The sequence below is a fragment of the Mus caroli genome, chromosome 7, assembly GCF_900094665.2.
Source record: "Mus caroli chromosome 7, CAROLI_EIJ_v1.1, whole genome shotgun sequence".
Taxonomy (NCBI): Eukaryota; Metazoa; Chordata; class Mammalia; order Rodentia; family Muridae; genus Mus; species Mus caroli.
In genome coordinates, this window is record NC_034576.1 from 86,835,663 (window position 1) to 86,857,643 (window position 21,981).

The following is a 21,981-nucleotide window of genomic DNA, read 5'->3' on the forward strand; positions in this document are numbered from 1 at the left end:
AAGAGTGGGACAGCAGAATAGTTACTGCCTGACTGTAGGTCCCACTGTTAATCAAAGAGCATTCAGGCATGGCACACAGCTTACCTGAAAAGCCTTTCAATGTGGATGTCAGGGGAGTTGGTAATTAAACACTTCAACTGCCTGCTGGCTTTACTAAAGATATGGTAATCTTGGCATAGTTGACTTATAATTATCAAATGAAGTTGATGATATTCAGTTTAGGAAAGTGTCAACCCTCAAGCCCTTAGGTTAAAAACCCTGAGACTTATATTCTGCTCTGGATACACTTATGCTGGCGAGGAGAACCCAAGAGAGGTCACCTTTCCTCACTTAGCCAGGTACAGTGTAAACTTGATATAGACAACTCAAAGACTTGCTTTTAATAGCAACTATCGAAAGTAACTTCATGATATAACAGCATTGGTATGTGAATTATCTGATGTTCCTGCTTGTAATATTTACAATTTGAAGAAAGATGATAGAAACAGGAGAGAAAGAGAGAGAGAGAGAGAGAGAGAGAGAGAGAGAGAGAGAGAGAGAGAGAGAGAGAGAGAGAGAGAGAGAGAGAGCACAGCCCCATTGTAATTGTGAGGCAGAATCAATTGAGAGACACATTTCTCAAAATAATTATGTTTGACAAAGAGTTTTAAGTTATGAAAGATGAAATTAAAATAAACTGAAAAATATTCCAGAATCAAAGTAGACATAATAACTTAATGGGTTTTTCTGATCTCGGATTAAACTCAGAGTCAGAAAATAAGTTTTGTGCGATGAGGACCAAGTGGCAAAATATGAAAACAGACCACAGACAAGATAGTGCTATTAGATTAATGACAAACTCCTCAGTGAGGCCATTGATGGGGGCCATCTTAAGAATGGAGAATACCATCCTTAAGAAACATGGAGGCTCTCAGAGTTAGAAAATACAATCCTAATGAACTAGAAAACAATCAGCCTGAGTGAGGTAACCCAAACCAGAAAGATAAATATAGTATGTATTCTCCTATATTGGCAGATATTAGCTGTTAATGTCTAATTTAACTTAAGGCCTATTCTTTATGATAGAACCCATACCAAAGACTATATATTTCAGAGACCTAGGGTAATACCAAACACTACCTGTCCAAGAAAAAAAAAAGGAACAATAAACTGACTCCTAATGACACTCTGTTATAGTCATAGATCAGAGCCATCAGAGGCACTTCCTCCTGCAGCAGGTGGTAAAAACATACAGACTCACAGCCAGACATTATGCAGAGAGAGAAAGAGAGAGAGAGAGAGAGAGAGAGAGAGAGAGAGAGAGAGAGAGAGAGAGAGAGAGAGAGAGAGAGAGAGAGAGACCGAGAGAGCTTGGAACACACAGTTCTAAATGGGATGTTTCCATCAAATCCATCCTCTCAGAGTTCAGGGAAAAGGAGGTGGGAAGAGTGTGAGCCAAAGCGGGTGGAGGACACCCCGAGAACAAGGCCCCTATGAACTCACAGAGGCTGAAGCAGCAAGCACAGGGTGGGTAGACTCCTTTCTGAATGCACTACAGCTTTCAGTTTAATACTTTTATGGGACTCCTGAATGTGTGAATCAGTAGCTCTCTGATTTTTGTGACATCTCATGAGGCTCTCTTCCTTCTTATGGGTTGTCTTGTCCAACAATGATGTGATGTGAGATTTTATTTTATCTGTCATGTTTGGTTGTTATCTAATGTTTCAAATGAGGTGGGAAGAAATGGAAGGATTAGAGGGAGGAGAAGCTGCAATCAGGACATATTGTGTGAGGAAAGAACCTATTTTTAATAAAAGGGGGGCAGGGACAAGTAAGTAAGTAAAGAGAGAGCATCCTGCCTGCTGTTTGTTTTCAGACTACATAGAAACCCATAAAGTAGCAATGTCAGCAACTGGAGGGAGATGTGAGCATCAGGCAAAGGCTCTTTGTGCCACCCTGAAACTTGTCTGTGGGACTCGGGGAGTGAAGTTACTCAAATCAAAATCCCTTGGAATAGACATATCCACCTCATAAATTAGAATTTAGGGAATTGGGAGGTTTCCTGAATTCCTTCATTTATCCAGTAAGCATTTACTAGGTACCAATTATGTAGCAGAAATTGAAGGCGAGAGGGTGGGAGAAAATAAAACAGGAAAGAAGAAAAAGGGGAAAGTCCTGCTTATAAGGCAGGTGGGGTAGGTGTAGAATGAAACAACTCAGGTTTCTGGGAAATCCACCTCTGAACTCCAGCTACCTCGGTCTCATGTGTGAGAGCAAATTCATGATCTCTCCCAAGCCTCCAAGAATCCCTTAGCACCCTATATAGTGTGTACAGAGGGGAGTGATGCTAACTAACCTAGCAGCTGAACCACGAGCTTGCTGTGCCATGTCTCCTGCCACCAGTTCTTTTATTGGCTATACTAGTTTCTCCCCAAATATCTGGAAGCTCCATCATTACCTTTTGCCATCATCTGGGCCAGACCTGCTAAAGGGCCCCTGACTGATCTTCTCACCTAGCTTCTCTGTGCATGGTCCTCCCTCAGCTGCAACAGAGATCTTTTCACAAGGGACCTCTGGGTATCACTCACCCCTGCTGCACTTACTTCAATGGCTTCCTGCTGCATTAGAAAACAAAGACCGTCTTCTCTAACCATACCTTTTTAAAATGATGTCCTGTGCATGCAACTATTTAATAAATGGCTGACTCACCAGCCATACAGCAAAATTCAGTGAAAACAGAAGCCATGCCTGGGTTTGCACACCACTGTGAGTACACACAGTTGGCATTCAATTAATATTTGTTTAATTAGGTGGATAGGCAATTAAAATAATTAATGTCTGGCTTGGACCAATGAATGGAGTGTGGTGCCATTAGCAGCCACAGGGGACCAAGGGGAGGAGTAAGCTGGGGAGACACAGGCTTTGTGGAATCTGTGGGACCCCACAGACCCAGCGGGAAGCTGGAAACGCAGACCTGCCCTTGAAGATACTGATTAGGAAAAGGCACGCTCTCTGGCCACCACAGAGCTATAGACCCCAAAGCCACTCCTTTAGCTTTCTTCCTATGCCTGCAGGAAAGAATCAGGATAATCCTCCTCTGCTCGCCACCGACAAGTGTCATTTGCATAAATTTGCATAAACCTGTCCCAAGGCGGCCTGCTGAAGGGACTAGCTCAGTCCACACCACAGGCAACCAGCCTGTTTCATCAGCATCTTTCATGCCCCTGCTCCCCAGCACAGTGCCTGTGTTCAGGGAGGTTGGTTGACTAGAATTGGAAGTTTTCTGGTGTGAAACGCTTTTTTAAAAAAATCAAGAGAGCACAGCTGTGATCCTTGATCACATTCATTCATTTTATTCTTTGGGGGACTTGGAATTCATCAAGCATATCAAATTATGGCAAACGATTCCAGACTATGCCTCATTTCAAATTGCTGATGCGATAGAATTACCAATGCCATTCTAAAAATAAGAAAAACTTCTAGCACTTCTGTTATTTCACATTGAAATTAACTTCCACCATGGATTTCATAACTTTCCCACAGGCGTCATCTGAAGCCAGTTGTGGTGGTACACACCTGTCATCCTAACACCCAGGAGGCAGAGGCAGGAGAATTCAAGAATAGCCTGGGCTAGAGGTGGGGTGTCTCCTTGCTTTCAAGGTTGTCGTGTTTTTTAGACACGCTTCCTGCAAGTCAGCCCCTTTATGCATCACACACCCTGAGGGAACCTTATGTATCTTTTCCAGTTGTCATTCTCCAGAGGTCTGTGAAAGTTTATCCCCATAGGTCAGAGATTACTAACAGATCTAGTGGCAAGTGAGTCTGGATACTTGCATGAAGCAGTGCTCACCCTGTGCCCTAAAGCTTGCTGGACAGCATCCTGCCCTGTATCACAGATCCTGGTATCATCCGCAACCCAGGAACAAGGGAGAGTGTCTCTACTCATTGTAAATACTCTCATTTGAGATACAGTACACGTACACACCTGCAACCCCTAAGCTCAAGTGTCCATCTGCCTCACAAAAATGTTCAAGAAGAGTAACAGAATATATTCTGTATAACTATGAATAATATATTGGAAGCATATATTAACTTTAGCCTGCCTGTTGTTTGCCTAAAGTACAAGAATAAAATCATGATGCTGGTTAGTTATGTCAAGTTGATAGGTTTAAGAAATATGTAAGACAGGCTAAAGATGGCTCTGGGGGTAAAGGCATTTGCCGTGCAATCCTAGAGACCTGAGTTTAATCCCAGGAAAACACAGTGAGGTGGAATGAGATAACCATCTCTGGAGTCGTCCTCTGATTTCCACACCACATCAGAGCACAGGTATATTGTGCACATCAAATTTTCTTAACTTAATTAAAATTTAAAAACACCTAGGGTATTACTTAGGTACACATTTGGGTGTTAGGATCTTTCTAGAGAGGACTAACTGAACAAAAAAGTGATGACATCATCCCAAGAAGAGAAAACTACCTGGGCAGCAACTTCCCACCTCGGCTGTCCTGCCCAGATGTGATCAAGTCGTCTTATGCTCCTTAGTCATGCCTTCTATGCCATGATGGATTAGGGCCTCTCAAACTGTCAGATGAAACGAACGCTTTCTGTCTAGTATTTCATCAGTTGCTAATATATTCACATCTCAATCTGTTACTCAGGCAACCATGCACCTTCCCTGGCCACCCTTCAGTCATGTGACAATTAGGGTGATTCAAACGTCTAGGCAAAAACAGGCAAGAAAATGACTCACCAGGCTGAGAGGCTCTGATGGACAAAGTGGATCTCAAAGCATCCCACTGAGTATTTGAAGTTGGAAAGAACACCCTCTCCTTTGGCCCCACTTTGCTTACTCGGTATTATTAAGACCAAGGAGGATCTTTCAAGAAGATTCAGCGGAGTTGTACAAAGGGTCCTTGCACTCCAAACACCAGCCTCTCCCTCTGGCCTCCCTGCCTTCTTGGGAGAATTTTACGTTTTTTGTGGGCTGCATGACTTTTTGCTTTATTATATAACCAGTTTTAAAGGAACTGGTTAGGTTAGGGATTATCCTGGTAGGTTGTGCACACTGAAATCAAATCACCAGACATAAAAACCCACTATAAACTCTACAACTCAGAGTTTCATACATCTGGGATGGGAGTTTTCTTCAAGGCAAGTAAACCACGTGTGAAACTGTAAGGTAATCCCTCAGTGTCAATTCGCTCACAACGCTTCACCAAGTGGATATTGGTACAGCAGGGGTTTGTGTGGTTATAGGGACAGGAGCACTTCCTGCCATCCCAGGTTTCCAGTCAGACATGAGACCCTTCACTCAGCCGCCTATTCCATTCGATTCCAGTAGAGATACTGAGTCATGCCTTGGAGGGAGTTACTGCATGAACACATTACCTGGAGAAAGGGTTCCACATGGGTTTCCTTAAAGGGACTAGAGTTCACCCTGAGGGCAGGGGAGAAAAGAGCTGGAACAGGAAAATGGCCAGTCGTGAAAAAAAGGAGGGAGTATGGACGAAAAGAGGAACAACCCATCACGCCAAGAGCGGACCAGACACAAAAGCAGCCATCTTGCTAAAAGAATCTTGATAAGAAATGGGAAATGCCATTTATCCTTGAAACACAAAGTCCCATGTCGTACCTCTCTTCCAGCCTGAGTTCAGCCTTAGTGCCCTCTAAGGAAGAATGCATGGCTCTGGCAACCTTATGGCTTGTCACAGAGTATACTCTTCTAGAGGTTCTAAACTACTGTCACCCCTTGCTTATATCATACAGTAGCACAGGTTTTAGACCATATATACACATGGAATGAGTGAATCTGTGGTTCTGGGAAAAATGAAGAAACCATCTTCCTTTGAAGAAACCATCTTCCTTTGGCGTAAAAAAGACATAACAAAGCAGTGACCAGAAGCCCTGCTTGAGAATTAACTGTTCAGCCCAAATAATCTGTTGTGTCGCCCCTTTAACCTGTGAAGCATTTGGGTCCTTGTGCTAGTTTGTCTAATGTCTCTTTATGTCCTCAGCCCCGATTTCTAGGCCTCTCTGATAGCTCCACTGATCTTCTCAACTCAAATGTCTCATCCTGAATCCTCCAGGATGGCCCATTGGCTACTTGCATCTCACTTCTCCTCAGCACCTCCACCCTTCCAGCTCCTAGGACAGAAGCCTGGGCCTTACCTTTCACTTGGCCCCCAACATATTACCTAAAGTCATGATGACTCTGCCCCAAGGAGGACATACCCTGCCCAAAGGCAAGGAAGGACCAAGATGTAAGTAAGGCCCTGGAGTTGTTCAGGACAATGTCCCTGCTGTGTACATATATATCTCTTATCCTGGTCTGCAGTTCTCACAGAAGACTTCCATCTGATTTTCCACAGCATCCAAGATTGAACACTATGTGTAATATGGTACTGGGTACCATACCTCTTCTCTGCTCAATGCCCTTCAAAAGCTTTGTGCTACCTTTAGAATCCAATTGAAACCTGAACCCAAGATCCATGTCTATGAGACTGCTTTTTCACACTCCTCCAGACTCTCATGCTATCTCTGTCCTTGCTCATCACTGCTTGGCAACACTGCCCTTTCTGGTTGTTCCAATCTACCAAGTTCTTTCTCACCACTGTGTCTGCACAGGAGCCTCTCCATGTCAGGGCAGGAGGGTGGGAGTGTTCTTCCTCAGGCTCTTCATTCTCCAGAGCCTCGTTTAAAGGTCAGTTCCTCATACAGACCTTCACTGACTTCACAATGCTTTGGCCACCCCTTTCATGTAAATCAGGTCCATCAGTTGCTTATCTCAGGGTATCATTTCTTCATCACATTGACATATTTTATCAGCACAGCTATTTTGGGGTTCCAACTTTACCTGAGGGAGGGCAGTTTGCAAGCATGGTACGCACCTGTCAAAAGATCTAATCCACTGCATATTCTCCTGTGCCCGGCAGGATTCCCAAGAGCACTGGGGAGACAATGGTTTAAGAGTCCACATAAACTCACAAATACATCTATCCCTACCCTTCATCATCAGTTCAAGTGACCCTTCTAAAATTCTCTGCAAGTCAATGCATTCCTCGGCATGACCTGGTTTCTGGAAAAATATATATATAATTTCCTACTGTGGTTTTTTAATTTTTATTTTGTGCATGCGCGCACATGTTTGTGTTGTATGTTCACTTGCATGTTCATGTGCATATCCACTCATGCGCACTGAGGTTAAGGCAGGATTTCAAGTGTCCCGTTCTATCACTTTCTACCTATTCTCTTGAGGCAGAATCTCTCACTAAACCTGAAGCTCAGTTAGCAGCCAGCAAGCCTCCGAAATGTCACTTCTTGTCCCCTTCTTAACCTCCCACCAACATGTTTTTCCACTTGAACACATAGATATTCATGTCTACATATCAAGCACACTCTTACCCACTGAGCCATCTTCCTAACCCCATTATCTCCCCTATTAAAATATAAAGTTAGTCAATTTATATGCCTCCTCTCTGAGACTATGAACTCCCTAGAGTCAAGGGGCATTCATCTTCTCATTACTCTGCATCCTCAAGAAAGTTTGACAAACAAAAGATATTCAGTAGAATGCTGAACTGTGACAAAACCCTCTCATCTACTGTAACCTGCCCAGACAACCTTCCCGTTCTGTATAATCAATGACAAAAAGACCAGAAACTAGCGGTGATTTAATACCTAACTCTATTGGGGGAAAGTGGAATTCTAAATCTTTTTAAAACATACCTTTGATATCCTTTCATGGGCACAAGCTTATTAGTCCCCTTTCTTGCTTTGAAGAAAGCAACCTTTAAAAGATACAGTCCATTACGGTAGGGAGGATATAGGGTCAGGAGCTTGAAGTAGCTGGTCACGTTGCATCTTCAGTCAGGAAGCAGAGAGATGACTACTGGCACTCAGCTCACCCTTTCTTTTTATTCAGTTCAGGACCCCTGCCCATAGGATGGTATTGCCTACCTTTAGGGTGGGTCTTCTCTTCTCAGCTAAGCCTTTCTAGATACACCTTCACAGATATGCTCAGAGGAGTGCTTCCTAGATGGTTCTAACTCCATCAAGAATAATCCTCACAAGTCTCATTAGTTATTCTGAAAAACTCATTTCAGAGAATGTGTAATGCTGAAAACTGTTCTGAATGAGTGTGGTTCTGCCTTCTTTGCACTGAAATTATAAGTACCCATGATACTAGCCCCTTCCAGACTGTGCCTTATCAGGAGCAAACACCTCAATGTGCATGTGGCTAATTCAAACCTAAACAACTTCATAAAAAACAGAAATGTTCAAATACATGGTAGAACAACAACAATAACAGCAACAACACCCCCAGCTCTAAAACTCCCTTCTCTTCTCCAAAGGATGAATATATCATCCCTGATGAGAAACAACAGAGAAAATTCAGCCAGTACAAGAGCAGGGGGGTCAGTGTCAGGACTTAGAAGTTGCAAGATGTCAAATACCTGAGAGCCATCCCCTTCCTCCAAAGACCTCCGTTCCCATAGTGTAACGAGTAGGCTGCTAAACTAAATCTCAAGCAGAAAACCTAGAAGAACCAGTGTAAGGGTTTGAAGCAATGGAGTGACAGGTGAAAAGACCCAGCTTCATCCACGTTACTGAGGTCCCAGGATGCTACTACGGCATCACATCACAGTATATAAGTGTTCAGCAGGAGTGCAGTGGTCAGCTGGTTGATGTGGGAGGAAGGAGGCCATGGTATTCTGAGGACATATGAGCTGTAGAACCCAATCATGCTACCTCTTGGTCCATCTAGCTGTGTTTACCAAGCTCTCATTCTGAGCAAAGCAAAATCTAGGGGGAGGGTGGAGATAGGAAGAAAAAAACTGAAGAATTATCACATGATTTCTACTTAAGGGAGTGAGCAGTTATCCTAGTGCAAATTTCTCACACAATCTGAACTATCTCTCTTTGGTTCACGTGCTTAACCCTTGAGACTAGCCCTTCTGAGCCAAAGAAGCTACATGCTCACACGGAACAAGACTAAGACATCCCACAGACCCAAAAGCCATCAGAGAGGACCAGTTAAAAAAATGATAGTGGACGATAGAGCAGCTGTTCCGTGCAAGAAATTCTCCTTGAGAGATTCTCACAATGCTCAGAATTGCTGGTATTTTTGACTGAGGAAAGATCTGGATATCACAATGTATTAAGGTGGCCAGGTAGTGACTAAAAGTACTCCTCCCAAGTCCCAAGGTTTCTATAACAGAGAGAACAATGTACTGGACAAAGTGGTTCCCAACAGTGATGTAACGGTAGATGAGTTACATAAGTCACCTAAGAGCTTATGCTTTTCCTCAGTAGATTCTGGACTCAACCATCTTCATTATTTCCTTTTGCTTTTTCTAATCTCATTACAGTTTAATGTATTAATTTTCTATTGATTTCTAAGTATCAAAATAGGTTGAAAGTACTTCAGTGGTTAAAAAAAAAAAGACACAGCCGTATTTCCAAGCCAGCCATCTACCCACTCAGTGTTCCAGACAGAGACTCCATGTCGGCTCTTCTAGGACTGCCTGTTTCAATTAGTGGACCTCCTTGATGGGAATTAGAAAGGTTCATCACCTCCTTGTCCCCACTGGCACTTGCCTCTGTCTGTTCTGGCTTTCCTCATTTACCTTTACCTCAAATCTAATGAAGGCCAGATCTCATATTTTGTCTGCCTCCTGGTATTTTCCTTCTCCTCTGTTCAGGCCACTACAGCTAAGTCTGACCTGCAGCATCTGCCTCTTCTCCACGCAGTTCCTGCTTCTCGTCTTCCTATCTTCTGTATCACCTCACCACAGCTGACAAATCAACCTTACAGGAAAGCAGTGATCATGTGGCTCCTCCGTCCAGTACTACTTAAAACTCTCTTTTAATGTAGGAAGAAGAAGCCACAGTCCATGTCTTCCATGGCCCTTTGAACCTAGCCACATCCATGCAACTCAATGTCACGTCCCTCTGTTCCCTCTCACACCTCACTCACTGGCTTCCAGCATATGCTTAGAGCATGGCCATCATGACTTCATGACTTATGCCTGTAATGCCTCTCAGTCTGTGTGTCTGCATTTTCAAACTGTATCTTCTGCAAGTTCAGGCTACAGTGTCCAGTGTCCCCTCAACCTTCCCTGACCAACATGGACGAAGGGGATCTTCCACTCATAACTTACTTTGAAGACATTCTTCTTTCATAAGCACTCTGGTAGTTCACTCCACCTGATCTGGGGCCACACCCCAACACAAGACCTCTTCCACTGAGCTTTCCCGGGGTCTAAGCTATTTGACCGTCCCTGCCTCAATCTACAGGGACCTATGATTCTCCAGAACCAAAGCATACAGCACAAAACCCAAAACTTGGGAGCAGGAAGGCAGTCACATGTCTATCCTCTCAGCCTTGCATGATACGACAGGGAACTTTGCCAATGACAATAGGGCTCCCCCGCCACATTTCAACAGGAGCCTAACACTCCCACTCATTCCTGAACTCCTTCCATTTTTTTTTTTTTTTTTTTTCTAATCTGACGGCATAAGTCCAAGGGTCACAGGCTGTACCTTCAGCGACATCAGACAATTGGAGACGGATAGGGCTGCTCAAGGCCATTATTACCAGTTAGGCTTTTCCAGTCCAGAAAGGACTGGGACATATACACTGGCCAGGTGTAAACCCGGCCAAAGACCAGCGCGGAGGAGGCGGGGCCGATAGGCGAAAGAGTCCCAGGAGTTCTGCCCTGTTGAATCCCCGCTCCAAACTTTTCTCTCGCTCAGCGCGACACCTGGCATCCGCTGGCCCCTGTGGCTCTGGAGCCCGCGGGCGAGCATCTAGTTACACGCAGCAGCGGCGGGCGCCGTCAGGACCAGGTTTAGCACCATTCGAGAATGAGGATGCCACGGCCGGTGCTGATGCTGCCGGGCAGCGGCCACTCCCCACCCCCGGGCTCCGCGTCTCAGGCTCGGCCAGAGGCTCGGCCGCTACTCACCCGGAGGGTTGACGGCGGCCGGGGTTGCCATCTTGCCGGGAAGGGACCGGAGCGCCAGGCAGGGGCGGGGGCGGGGACGGGGACCCGGCGCGGGCCAGAGCCGCCGCGGCCGCGCCACACAAAGGAAGGTGCGGGCGGTGCTCCCCGCGCTCCCGCGCTCTCAGAGCGCCCCGCGCTCCTGCCCGCGCTGCTCCCCGCGCCCCGCGCGCTCCCCGTTCCTCTGCGCGCACCCGCGCTCCTCCCTTCCCGGGCCTCCTCCGGGTTCAGCCTTTGTGGTGCGGCTGGGGTGCCGGGCCCGCGGCTCCCGGGTCCGAGCCGTAGCACCGCGAGACTTGGGGCAGCGGGCAGCGGGCAGCGGGCAGCGGGCAGCGGGCAGCGGGCAGCGGGACCCTCCTCGGGTCCGCGCAGGTGCCCAGTCTAGAGGCCTCGGCGCACTCCCTATCCGCCCTAGTAGGGTCCCCAGGTATCAGGGACACATCGCCGAGGGGCGCTGTCCCCTCGCGGAGGAGCGGGTGAGCAAACGACCCATTTGGATGCAGAGGACAACCGGCCTAAGAAACAAAGGCGTCCCAGTGCAACCACTTAGCATGCCAGGGCCGCGCCACTGAGCTCCCGGGCACCCTGGCTAGGGCTGCAGAAGAGGGCCTAAGGGGAGGCACCCAGAAATGCCCAAGGCCACCGTCCCTCCAAGGCACTGGCACACAGCTCCAGCACAGAGTTTGGCTCAGGAATGGAGAGAAGCTAGGGAGGTTTTGAGGACAGTGTCTAGCTCTGCCTTCTTGAGGACATGGCCACTGTCAGCATTTATTAGAGTCCTCTCGAGGGCCTTATTCACACCTCCAAACTGAGGTCTTAAAAGGTTTCTAATGGTTTCATCTGCGTATGCTGGTAAAATAAGAGCACGGGATACTTGAAGAGTAGTTTTTCCAGGCAGCCACTGGGATTCCTGGAGGGGATGTTCCACAGTAGATGCCCTGATTAGGTGAGATTGGAAGGCTGGTCACACCCTAGGCCAGAATTAAAGGCACTGTGGTTCTAACACTGATAACATCTGCAAAAAATACCACACTATTTCCAAAGAAGCGTGCATGAAATAGGATAGGGAAATGATGATTGGGGTATGTTTTTAAACCATCATTGTCTTTGGAAAAGCGTTTGTCTCTACTGCCCTAATAATAAATCAATTGGACAAACACTGAAAATTCTGAATACCCAGCACAGACCTGGGTGTTGAGCATACAGGATTGACCTCCTTCAGGGCTGCAGGGCTTCTAGGATAGGAGAGAGGTGGAAGGAAGGACACAAGAGACCAACTGAGTGGGGGCAACTGCTCTTTGAAGCTTAAACAGAGCCCCTGAAATGTGGTCACTGCTGAGCAAAAGGGACAGAAAGGAGATGACATTGAAAGTCACCTTTGAAGAAATGACTAGAATACAGGGAAGACATTTCAAAGGAAAAAATACACACTGTGCATTTACTTAAGTGTGGGAGGAGGCCCAGATAGAAATGAGGAGAGATGTAGGTTGGAATTTGAAACTCAGCAGGTGTCTAAGTAGAAGGGTCCTGATATCCAGCCACAAACCAAGTGAGACTCGGTCTCTCTTCTATATTCCCCCAAATACAACACTCTCAAACACCCATTACACATATACACACATATATTCTTGTTTGAGATGGAGGGTCTCGTTACATAGGTGAGGCCAGCCTTGAACTTGTAAGATTCTCCTGCCTTTGCTTCCTGGGTGCTTGGATACAAGTGTGCAGCGCCACATCCAGTCTCTGAAGTTTCTCAAGGGGAGGAAATACAGTCATTCTCTGTCCCATCAGACACACCATCCAGGTAGATCTATTTAGTGGAGTCTTTTCTTGGCTCTGTCCATGTAGCTCTGGCCCATGTGCACAGTACACAGCATCAATGCTGAGTTCTCCTTTTTCTCTAACTTTCCACACACCTCAAAAGCAATCAGGTTTCCTTCCTTACCAGATACATAGCAGTCTAGTAACCAATTTAGCCATAGCATGTGGCTCACTGGTCCCCAAACAGGTAACCTACAGTATCCCTAAAAATAAAACTGTAGCGCTGTGTGTGTCATAAACAGATAAGCAGGCATGCTTGGTTGTTGATAAGGTTTTGTAACTATGCTCTTGTCCTTTACCCATTTTCTGAACATTACTGTGTAAATGGTGGGGTGTGTGTGTGTGTGTGTGTGTGTGTGTGTGTGTGTGATGGTATTCATGTAGGGGTCAAATGACAATTTGGGAGAATCTCTTGCCTCCTTTCACCACCTTGGTCCCAGGGATCAAATTCAGTTAGGCTTGAAGATGAGACGAGTGTGTTTTTATCTGATGAACCATTTCATTAGCCCTGTAAGAGAAAAATCTCTGATACTGGATCTCACCTATGTGTCTTCTTGCTTCACTGCAGTAAAGGATAGCTATCGAGTGAGCAACAGCTGGGAACCCAAGCACTTTCTTTAGTTTGATTTCTGTCTTGTTCTGTGGTTTGGGGTTTGAATTTCCTAAGGAAGGTGACATTTCATTTTCCTTGACATGGACCGCCTGAGGTAGAAAGCACCAGTGCCAACAGTTAACTTTCCAGAGAGGAAATATACTTAGAGGAGAGATGTAGACATGAACACATTGGTGGCTAGATGAGATTTGGTGTCGAGTCACCCCCAGCACAAAGATTTGGTGGCTGGGAAGGGGAGGAGAGACCGATGAGACGAAGAGGAGGAGTAGGGGACCAGGCCCACATTAGACTTCTTTGTCTCTCAGAATTAAGTAGGTTCAATGCCCAGAATCATTGATTGTAGATGAAAGCCCCCCTCTTAAGTAAACAGTCTGAAATGGAGCGGTTAGTCATTGCTGAGCACAGAGTGGTGGCGTTTATACAATACAATGGTCCTGTGCTAATTAAGAGAGTTAGCCGACTGTGACCAGTAGCAGGCTTTGGAGTTCCACTCAACCTTAACCCACAACTCTCAAATGCCAAAGAAGGCATTAAACGTGAGGCTGAAATTTACAAATTTTTCAAAACAAATGTGTACCCATAGCACATAATTATGGATATAAGCTTCCAGAAATGGCCAGCAGGGTCTCATAGTGCCGATAAATACCCAAATCTCAGCACATTTATGTCTTTTTCAACTTGTGAAGAGGAAGCTGTAACACTGATTCTGCTTTGTATCCTGAGTCCTGACCCCAGAGACGTAAGACTTCTGTAAGATATAAACTGACTTGAGGGGCATTTATTTTCTTCTAACTTCACCTGAGGTCAGTAAGAGACTGGGCAAAGGAGCTTGGCTGTGAATGGAAAGGGAGGTTGAAGGATAAACAACAGCCACCATGAATCCAACCTCAGGCTTGGGAAACTCTGATGGTCCCTCCTCTGTTGATGTTTCTGCAACTGGCTGATGGATTAGAACTCCTGTGACTGGGGAGATAAAATGTTGCAGATAGAAAACCAACATTCTATTGGTATCAGGCACAACCTTTGGAATACATTCTTAGAAAAAAAATTAGCTTCCACCAACCCCAAAGCCAAGAATATCATCAGATTCTATGTGGTGGATCATGCCTGCAATCTAAGTCTTAAAAGGCTGTTGTTGAAAGATTATTGCAAGTTTGAAAGCAGCCTGGGTTATATAAGTTCCAGTAAGCCACATCTACAGAGGAAGACCCTGTCTCAAATAGTAGTAGTAATAATAATAATTAATAATCATCATAATAAAAAGCAGATAAAGTTTTTGTAACTAGCTCTTGTCCTCTATTCATTTTCTGAACATTACTCTGTAAATTCTCTCTCTCTCTCTCTCTCTCTCTCTCTCTCTCTCTCTCTCTCTCTCTCTCTGTGTGTGTGTGTGTGTGTGTGTGTGTGTGTGTGTGNCTCTCTCTCTCTCTCTCTCTCTCTCTCTCTCTCTCTCTCTCTCTCTCTCTGTGTGTGTGTGTGTGTGTGTGTGTGTGTGTGTGTGTGTGTGTGTACGTACATGTGTAATGGTACTCATGTTAGGGGGGTGTCAAAGGACAATTTTCAGGTGTCTCTTTCCTTCTTCCACCACGTTGGTTCCACGGATCAAAGTCAATTACCCTTGGAGACAAGACGAGTGTGCTTTTATCTGATGACAGGTTTTGGTAGGTTTTGAGACCTATAAGAATCTGCTCCACTTTTCTGTAACCTGCCACCTGATGTTCCCACCAGTGTTTGACCCAGGACACACTTCACAAGTTCTATGGTTTACATCCACAGGCTTTTCTTCATATTTTATCTTTCCATCTCTCTCTTTGCTGGAAAGAAAGGTTTCTAAGTCCCTGTTACCCCACACACCTCCTTGTCTTCTACTCTCCTTGGCCAAAATCTACCCCCACATGGCCCAGCTTGGCATTCCCCCTACCCATCCTACCTGCCTTCTTTAGGAATTCTCTCCTCTTTTTGGAAGAATCAAAGACTTAGGCAGACAGAGCTGATGAGAACTTAATTTTATGCAATAAGGTATACCTTGTCTTCCCTCAAAGCAGGGTTTTTTCCAATGTTACTTATTACATTGCCCTGGACACTTTGCTAAACCTTCCTAAGTCTCACATTCCTTGCCTGTACAATGGGAAAGCATTGTCTTCAGTGTTGAGTCATCGTGTGGATGAACTTGAATGAGGTAATCCGTATGGTAGGGACACTTGAGAGACTACCACACTCTGCAGGCGCATTACAGGATGAAGGGTATGTGTGTGGCAAGTCCATGTCCAGAAGAGAGCTAGAGTGGAGAAGCCCATCATGTTAGTCCTTACTGAAGGGTGAGGAGAAAGAAGGAGAAGGCAGGATGTAAGGGAGAGGGAGGAGAGGATAATAGACAAGACAGTGGACCTATGGGCTCTGGTTTGCATGCTTTGTGCTAATCCCCAAGGATGACAGGTCAGACAAATAGAGGGAAAAGTCAGATGAAGAGGATTCAAGTCTGCTTTCTATTTAGGGGGCAAGGAAGAGCCTCTATGAGATGGTTCTGTGGGGGCTAGAACCCTGAGTCTCACACAATGGCCCTGTACCTCGTGGTTTCTTTTTATCCCTTTAATGTGGGATTAAAATGTCAATAACAAAATCATTTAGACATTTAAGAAGAAGTTATGGCAAAAATGACAACATGGTTGAAACTTTGGCTTAGTTTTTGTGATCTTTGATAGATCATGAAACAGCAACAAAAGTTAGATGTAAAACGTCATTTACTGTTTGTCAAATTGCAGAAATATTAGACTCTTTTTCTTGCTTTCTGCTTAGCCCTTACTCTAAGATGAGTCAAAAAAAATCCCAGACCTGAATGAAAGACAGGTGACTAGGGCTAAGAGGGCTGGAGATGAGGCAATATTGGCCCATAAAATTGTGGTTATGTATTCTTTTCCTGGAGATGTCTATCTAACCCATGGGAGTTTTTGCTAGAAGCTGGTATACTAAGGCCTGATTTACAGCTTTTTGTTGTAGTCTTTAGCTTTCTCAATTGTGGATGGCTTCTAAACTGGCCCTTGCCACAAAGAACAGCTTAGACTCAGCTGTTCTCAGACTATGATCCCGGAGCCACACAGTCAGTCCCATGTTAAAATCTCAGCAATGACACATACCTTCTGTGTAAGTCAAGTTTTCTGTCTCAGTTTCCTCATCTTTGAAGGAAACATAGTGATAATGTTTATCTTAGAGGAGTTTCATGAGGACTATAGGAGCTGATACTATCTGTTAAGTGGTTAGTATGACATATTTGCTGATGATATTACTATAGAGAGGCTACGTAAGGCTCATCACCTAAGATTGTGATGGAGCATGTTTCTGTTGGTAAAGCACCATGTCCAAGGCATCTAATAAAAGAAAGCATTTAACCTGGAGTTCATAGCTCCGGAGGGTTAAAATCCAAGACAAGTATGGCAAGCAAGCTTGATGCTGGAGCACTAGCTGAGAGTTTACATATGATCCACATTCATGAGGCAGAGAGAAGATAACTGGCAATAGCCTGGGCTTTTGAAACCTCAAAGGCTGCCCCCCCCCGTCCCTCCCCCCCCTCGCCAGTGGCATGTCTCCTCCAACAAGACCACACCTCCTAATCCTTTCCAAACAATTCCACCAACTGGGAATCCAATATTCAAATAGATGGGGGAGGGGAATTCTCATTCAAATCACCAAAGAGCAAATGGGAAAGAAAAATGAAGGAAGCAACTGACAAATTGAAAAAACTGTAATGGCAGCACTGTCCATCAAAAGCTGTATCTAGAAGGAAAAATAATCAATAATGGTTATTAACAAGAACAAACAAACGTAAATGAACTTAGAATTCATCTTTAAAAAAATCTTTGAGTGAATTAATGAGAGTTTCTCTGTACATGAAATCTCCCCCGTTCAACTATCTTAGAGTAATGAGTAATTACTCTAAGAGAGCTTAGAGTAATGAGCTTCCTGGTGAAATGATAACTATACCCAGGTCATTGAAAGAAAAGATGGACAACCAAAACACAGAGGGGAGGGATCTAGTTAGACTCAAGGGAAACTAAAACCAGGTTCTTGAACTTCATCAAAACTGATTTGGCTTCTTCTTCTTCTTCTTCTTCTTCTTCTTCTTCTTCTTCTTCTTCTTCTTCTTCTTCTTCTTCTTCTTCTTCTTCTTCTTCTTCTCCTTCTTCTCCTTCTTCTCCTTCTTCTCCTTCTTCTCCTCCTCCTCTTCTGGCTATCATTGCTTCACCTTCTTTCCCATGGTGAAAAACATAGTCCCTGACAGACAGAGTCCAAATGTTTAGAGAGCTATTTTACCCCATCCTTCACCCCAGATATAGAATGGCATGACAAAGGTTGGTTACCCCTTGGTTTGCTTAGTTTGTCCATGGGGCAGATGATCATGGCTGTCCCATCTTGGGAGATGATGCAGAATTGTGCGGGAAGGAGATATCTCCTGGTGAAGCCTGAGGCTGACACCACAAAGAAGAGTTAAAATATAGAAAGGAAGAAAGAAAGAAAGAAAGAAAGAAAGAAAGAAAGAAAGAAAGAAAGAAAGAAAGAAAGAAAGAAAGAAAGAAAGAAAGACACTATACCAAAGATGGGGCAGCAATCCACAGACGACTTGTACAGTGTGCAGAAAAACCAGAAAAAAAAAAAAAAGCAGAGACAAGAGCTGAAACAAATCTATCAAGCTTGAAAATAAAGAGCTGTCAGTTTGTAAAGGATGACATTGAAAATAAGCTGTGAGTCCACCTTCATTCCCACTTTTATCTCGTCACACTTCCTACTGCTCTACCCTTATTAACAACTATGCACTGATACAAACCAATTACTTGCCCCTCCCTATGCCTCGTTTGCTCGAAATGCCTCCCTTCCACTGCACTTCTTGTTCATCAGGATCCACATGTCCATCACTCCCTGATCCCTCCCTTTTCCTTATCTAATCACATCTCTCAATGCATCTGGCAGATTTTGTGTGTGTGTGTTTATTGGTCCCATCAATCTTTGGGGTATTGCTTGCACTCTCCTCACTTTCCTGGTACCCAGCCCAAAGCAAGCACCATATGCAGTTTTCTAATACTTATGGAATGGTTGAATGTCCTAATTTGTTATCATATAACTCAGTGAGTTTCTGTCCTTTTATCTCTTTCATGACAAGGTGACACAGAGCTACATGTGTCCTTCTGGTATGAAGGAATTCAAGAGTCTATCTGCTTCTATCATCCTCAGGACTGGGGATTATTTTTAGTATCTTGCTATAATTCTGGTTCATATTAAAAGCTATATCAATTCCCCTGGGAAAACAAAAGAAAAACAAACATAGGGGAAGAGTTCACACAATAAGGTTCTATCCTCTATCATTTTTCTCCCAGTCCATAAGAAAGTTATTGGTAACCCTGTTTCCCAGTGGGGACTCTAACTCCTGGTAAACTACCTTCTGACTCTCAAATCATTTTAACACTGTTACTTTACTGGCATTTCTGATTTAATCCTTATGAAGAAATGTTACATCTATGAAATTATTTTGATTTACTTGTACATGAGGGGCTGTTTATGCATGATTGTGGATATTTTGCATCAAGGGCACAGGCGGGAGTCAGAGGACAACCTTGGGTTTGAGTTCTTACCTTCCGCCTTATATGAGGCAGAATCTCTTTGGTTCATCTCTGCCTACAGCAGGCTAGCTGGCTCTTGGACTTTTCAGGTTGCTCCTTGCTCTGCCTCCTATCTTGCCATAGGAATGCTGGGATTAAAGATGAGTGTCATCATCTGCAGCTTTAGCTGGGTTCTAGGGATCCCAGTTCTAGTCCTCACACTTGTACAGTAAGCACTTTATCCACTGAACCATCTCCCCAGCCCCTGATTTTAATGGCTATTTTCCTGTGGTGTTCATTCAAACTGGAAGTCTTACAAAGGAGAGCAGTATTTTTTCCCCCTACCACAGTTCTTTAGGCCTTTTAGTAAGGCATGCCAAATATCTGTATTTGATCTTTTCTTGTACTATATAAACAGGTAACTTTGTTTCAAATGTCAAGAGAATAAATAGGGTTAGTTAAAAATTAATCTCTCTCTAAGTGATATTCAACATTTGGCTGTCTTCCACACTGGTTATTCTGATAGAATATAGCTAGACCAGGTTTGTTACCCAACTGACTGGTTAGAGATTACTTAATCATTGCCATGCAAATGACTGCAATCAAAGGGCAGGTGACAACAATTTCCTGTGGAACACATGGTTGGATAAAATCAAGCACATTTCTGAGTAAGAAAATTTACTTTGAAGCTACTCCAGCTAGTTGTGTGTGTGTGGGGGGGGGGATTGGATTTAGGTGGTTAAATACCTGGCTGTTTTAAACAGCCATAGAAGTTTAGGGAGTAAACTTTAAATGTTCTTTGGGATACAGTGTAAGGATGTCTCTTTGGAGGTTCCCTTTATGTTTCTTGCTGTATGTATTAGGAGACTAAATTACGAGATAACAGAAGTTAGAAGTTGGTAGCATGCTAGCTTTGTAGGTGAAAAGGGAAGAGTTGTGGGTTGGAGTGGAAAGGATAATCACTCCAGACCTTGGTCTTTCACACCGGTCTTCTTTCATGACATCTAAATCCAATCAGGGGATTTGGAGTTGCCACTCATCTTTCTTGGTTTTCTCTTGCCATCTAAGTTGACTACCTCCATGTCTTGTCTAAATCAGCATTCTCCCCCAGCCATCCCCCATTTTTCCTGGTGACCCTGGTAGATTTCTGGACTCCTGGGAGTGGAGAAGGCACAGAAGCAACTCCAAGGTTAGTCCCAGGCAACTCTAGGACAACCACATATTCTTAGCACCTCAGGCAAGATACAGGATGCATTCTAGATATTGCAGTAGCTACTGGGCTTATTCACCCACTACTTGAAGTAAATTTCAGCTTACAATCAGTTGAAAACAAAACCAAGCCAAACACAGGTAAGATCAGCAACACCTGCCCTGTCTGAGTTTGTGGGCATACCCTACTCACAATCTAAGAGCCAGTCATGTCTGTAGCCCCAATTCCTTCTAGCTTCCCAAAGGACAGAACTTCCACCAATGGCCAGCCAATCCAGACTACCTAAAAGGATATAGATGGAAAAATAAAATTCAAACCCAGTTTCTCACACTGTATTTACAATAAACATCATTTCTGACACCACATGAAGTTTTACACAAGTTTTTGTGTATCAAATCAAATCCATCTCGCCTTCCTTAGAGGTGTTGTCATTTAGTTTTTCTCATAATGATACATATAATTCTGACATCCAGTTGGATGGAAAAGTCAGAACCTAGTCGATTGCATAAAGCTTCTAGGGGATTGTGAGCAGATAGGTGGGTGCAGTTGCCTGCGTTACAGAAGAGTAACAGTCTGTCGGGTAAGATATACACAAGGAAAAAGCTTTAGAGTGGCCCATGGTCATTTATAGTGGAGTTTTCCTGGTCTTCTCATTCCTGGACCCAAGGGTTACATGGTATCTACAACATCCATGCCAAAGACCACACATTTACTATCCATCTGTCTTGGCAGAGCAAATGCAAACCTGGGAACCATTTGTGTTTGCCTCAGCCTTTGCCGAGACAAGATGCCAGGGCCTATATGCTTCAATATATTCTCACCCTTAGATTTCTTATGCCCAGTGTCCTTAAGATTGGGAGGTCACCACCAAAGTACATAAACACATGATACCTGGAATAACTGTGAATGTGGTAAAGGTTATAAACAAATTCTTTTTCCCAAGGGTTCAGAGAACAGATTCTTTTTTAATATCTGGAACTTTGCAAACAGCTTGAAGAAGACACAGTCCAAAGACTTGCTATCAATAGCAATGTCAAGCAATGCAGTGGGGTTGACCATGCCTGGTAGGGGACTACCATGGTAGGCAGTGGTATCTGCAAAGTCTCCTCTCACTTTTGAATTGGCAAGTCATTGACAATCTTGTTGAGGGCTGGACTGATCAAGCAAGGTTTTCCCCAAAGCCCTGATGCACGGAGAAGAAACAGTTCTTTCTCAAAATGAGAAATATGCTTGACTGAACCAGTAATAGCCTGGAGTCAGGGACTTGGAGCTTTTCCCCCAAGGACCTGATGAATAGAGAAGGAGCTATGTTCCTTCAGAAACTAGGAATATGCTTGGCAGAGCAGGTAATGGCCTGGGGCTAAGGCCCTGGAAGAATCTGTGGCTTCAGATCCTCAGAACACAGCTCTTCCGACCTTTTGGGTGCTCCAGCTATCAGTTCCAAAGCCTCTGTGTGCCCTGGCTGTAACATGTTTGAGATGCCCTGTGTTCCCTTTGTGTAACATTGTTTGATTAGTGTCTTGTTGATTTTGCCCCACAGTGAAATACTTTCTGCTGACTTTGTCCCATTTATCTCCTGGAAATAGTATATAAGATGCTGTACCTCTTAATAAACTTGCTTGGCATAAGTTATAGCTCATGCAAGACCTCTGGATCCCAAACTTTCTTATCTTCTATCCTCTGTTTCTTCTAATCTCCTGGTCCTCTGACTCAGGACCCTGTCACTGAAGAAGACCTGCTGGTTCAGGTCACAGTGCCAATATT

General features: G+C 44.3%; 1 protein-coding gene across 4 annotated transcripts in view; it reads right to left on the reverse strand.

The window, feature by feature from the left end:
* Arnt2 (aryl hydrocarbon receptor nuclear translocator 2) overlaps positions 1-11,077 on the reverse strand; it is a 156,866-nt gene extending 145,789 nt beyond the window's left edge. For 3 of the 4 annotated variants that reach the window (XM_029479466.1, XM_021167418.2, XM_029479470.1), the window contains exon 1: positions 10,950-11,077. In XM_029479466.1, coding sequence (XP_029335326.1) covers positions 10,950-10,980 — 31 coding nt within the window. In that variant the 5' untranslated portion in view covers positions 10,981-11,077. The remainder of the gene's footprint in view (positions 1-10,949) is intronic. The other variant, XM_029479467.1, reaches the window with a different exon arrangement.
* Between the last annotated feature and the right edge of the window lie 10,904 nt (positions 11,078-21,981).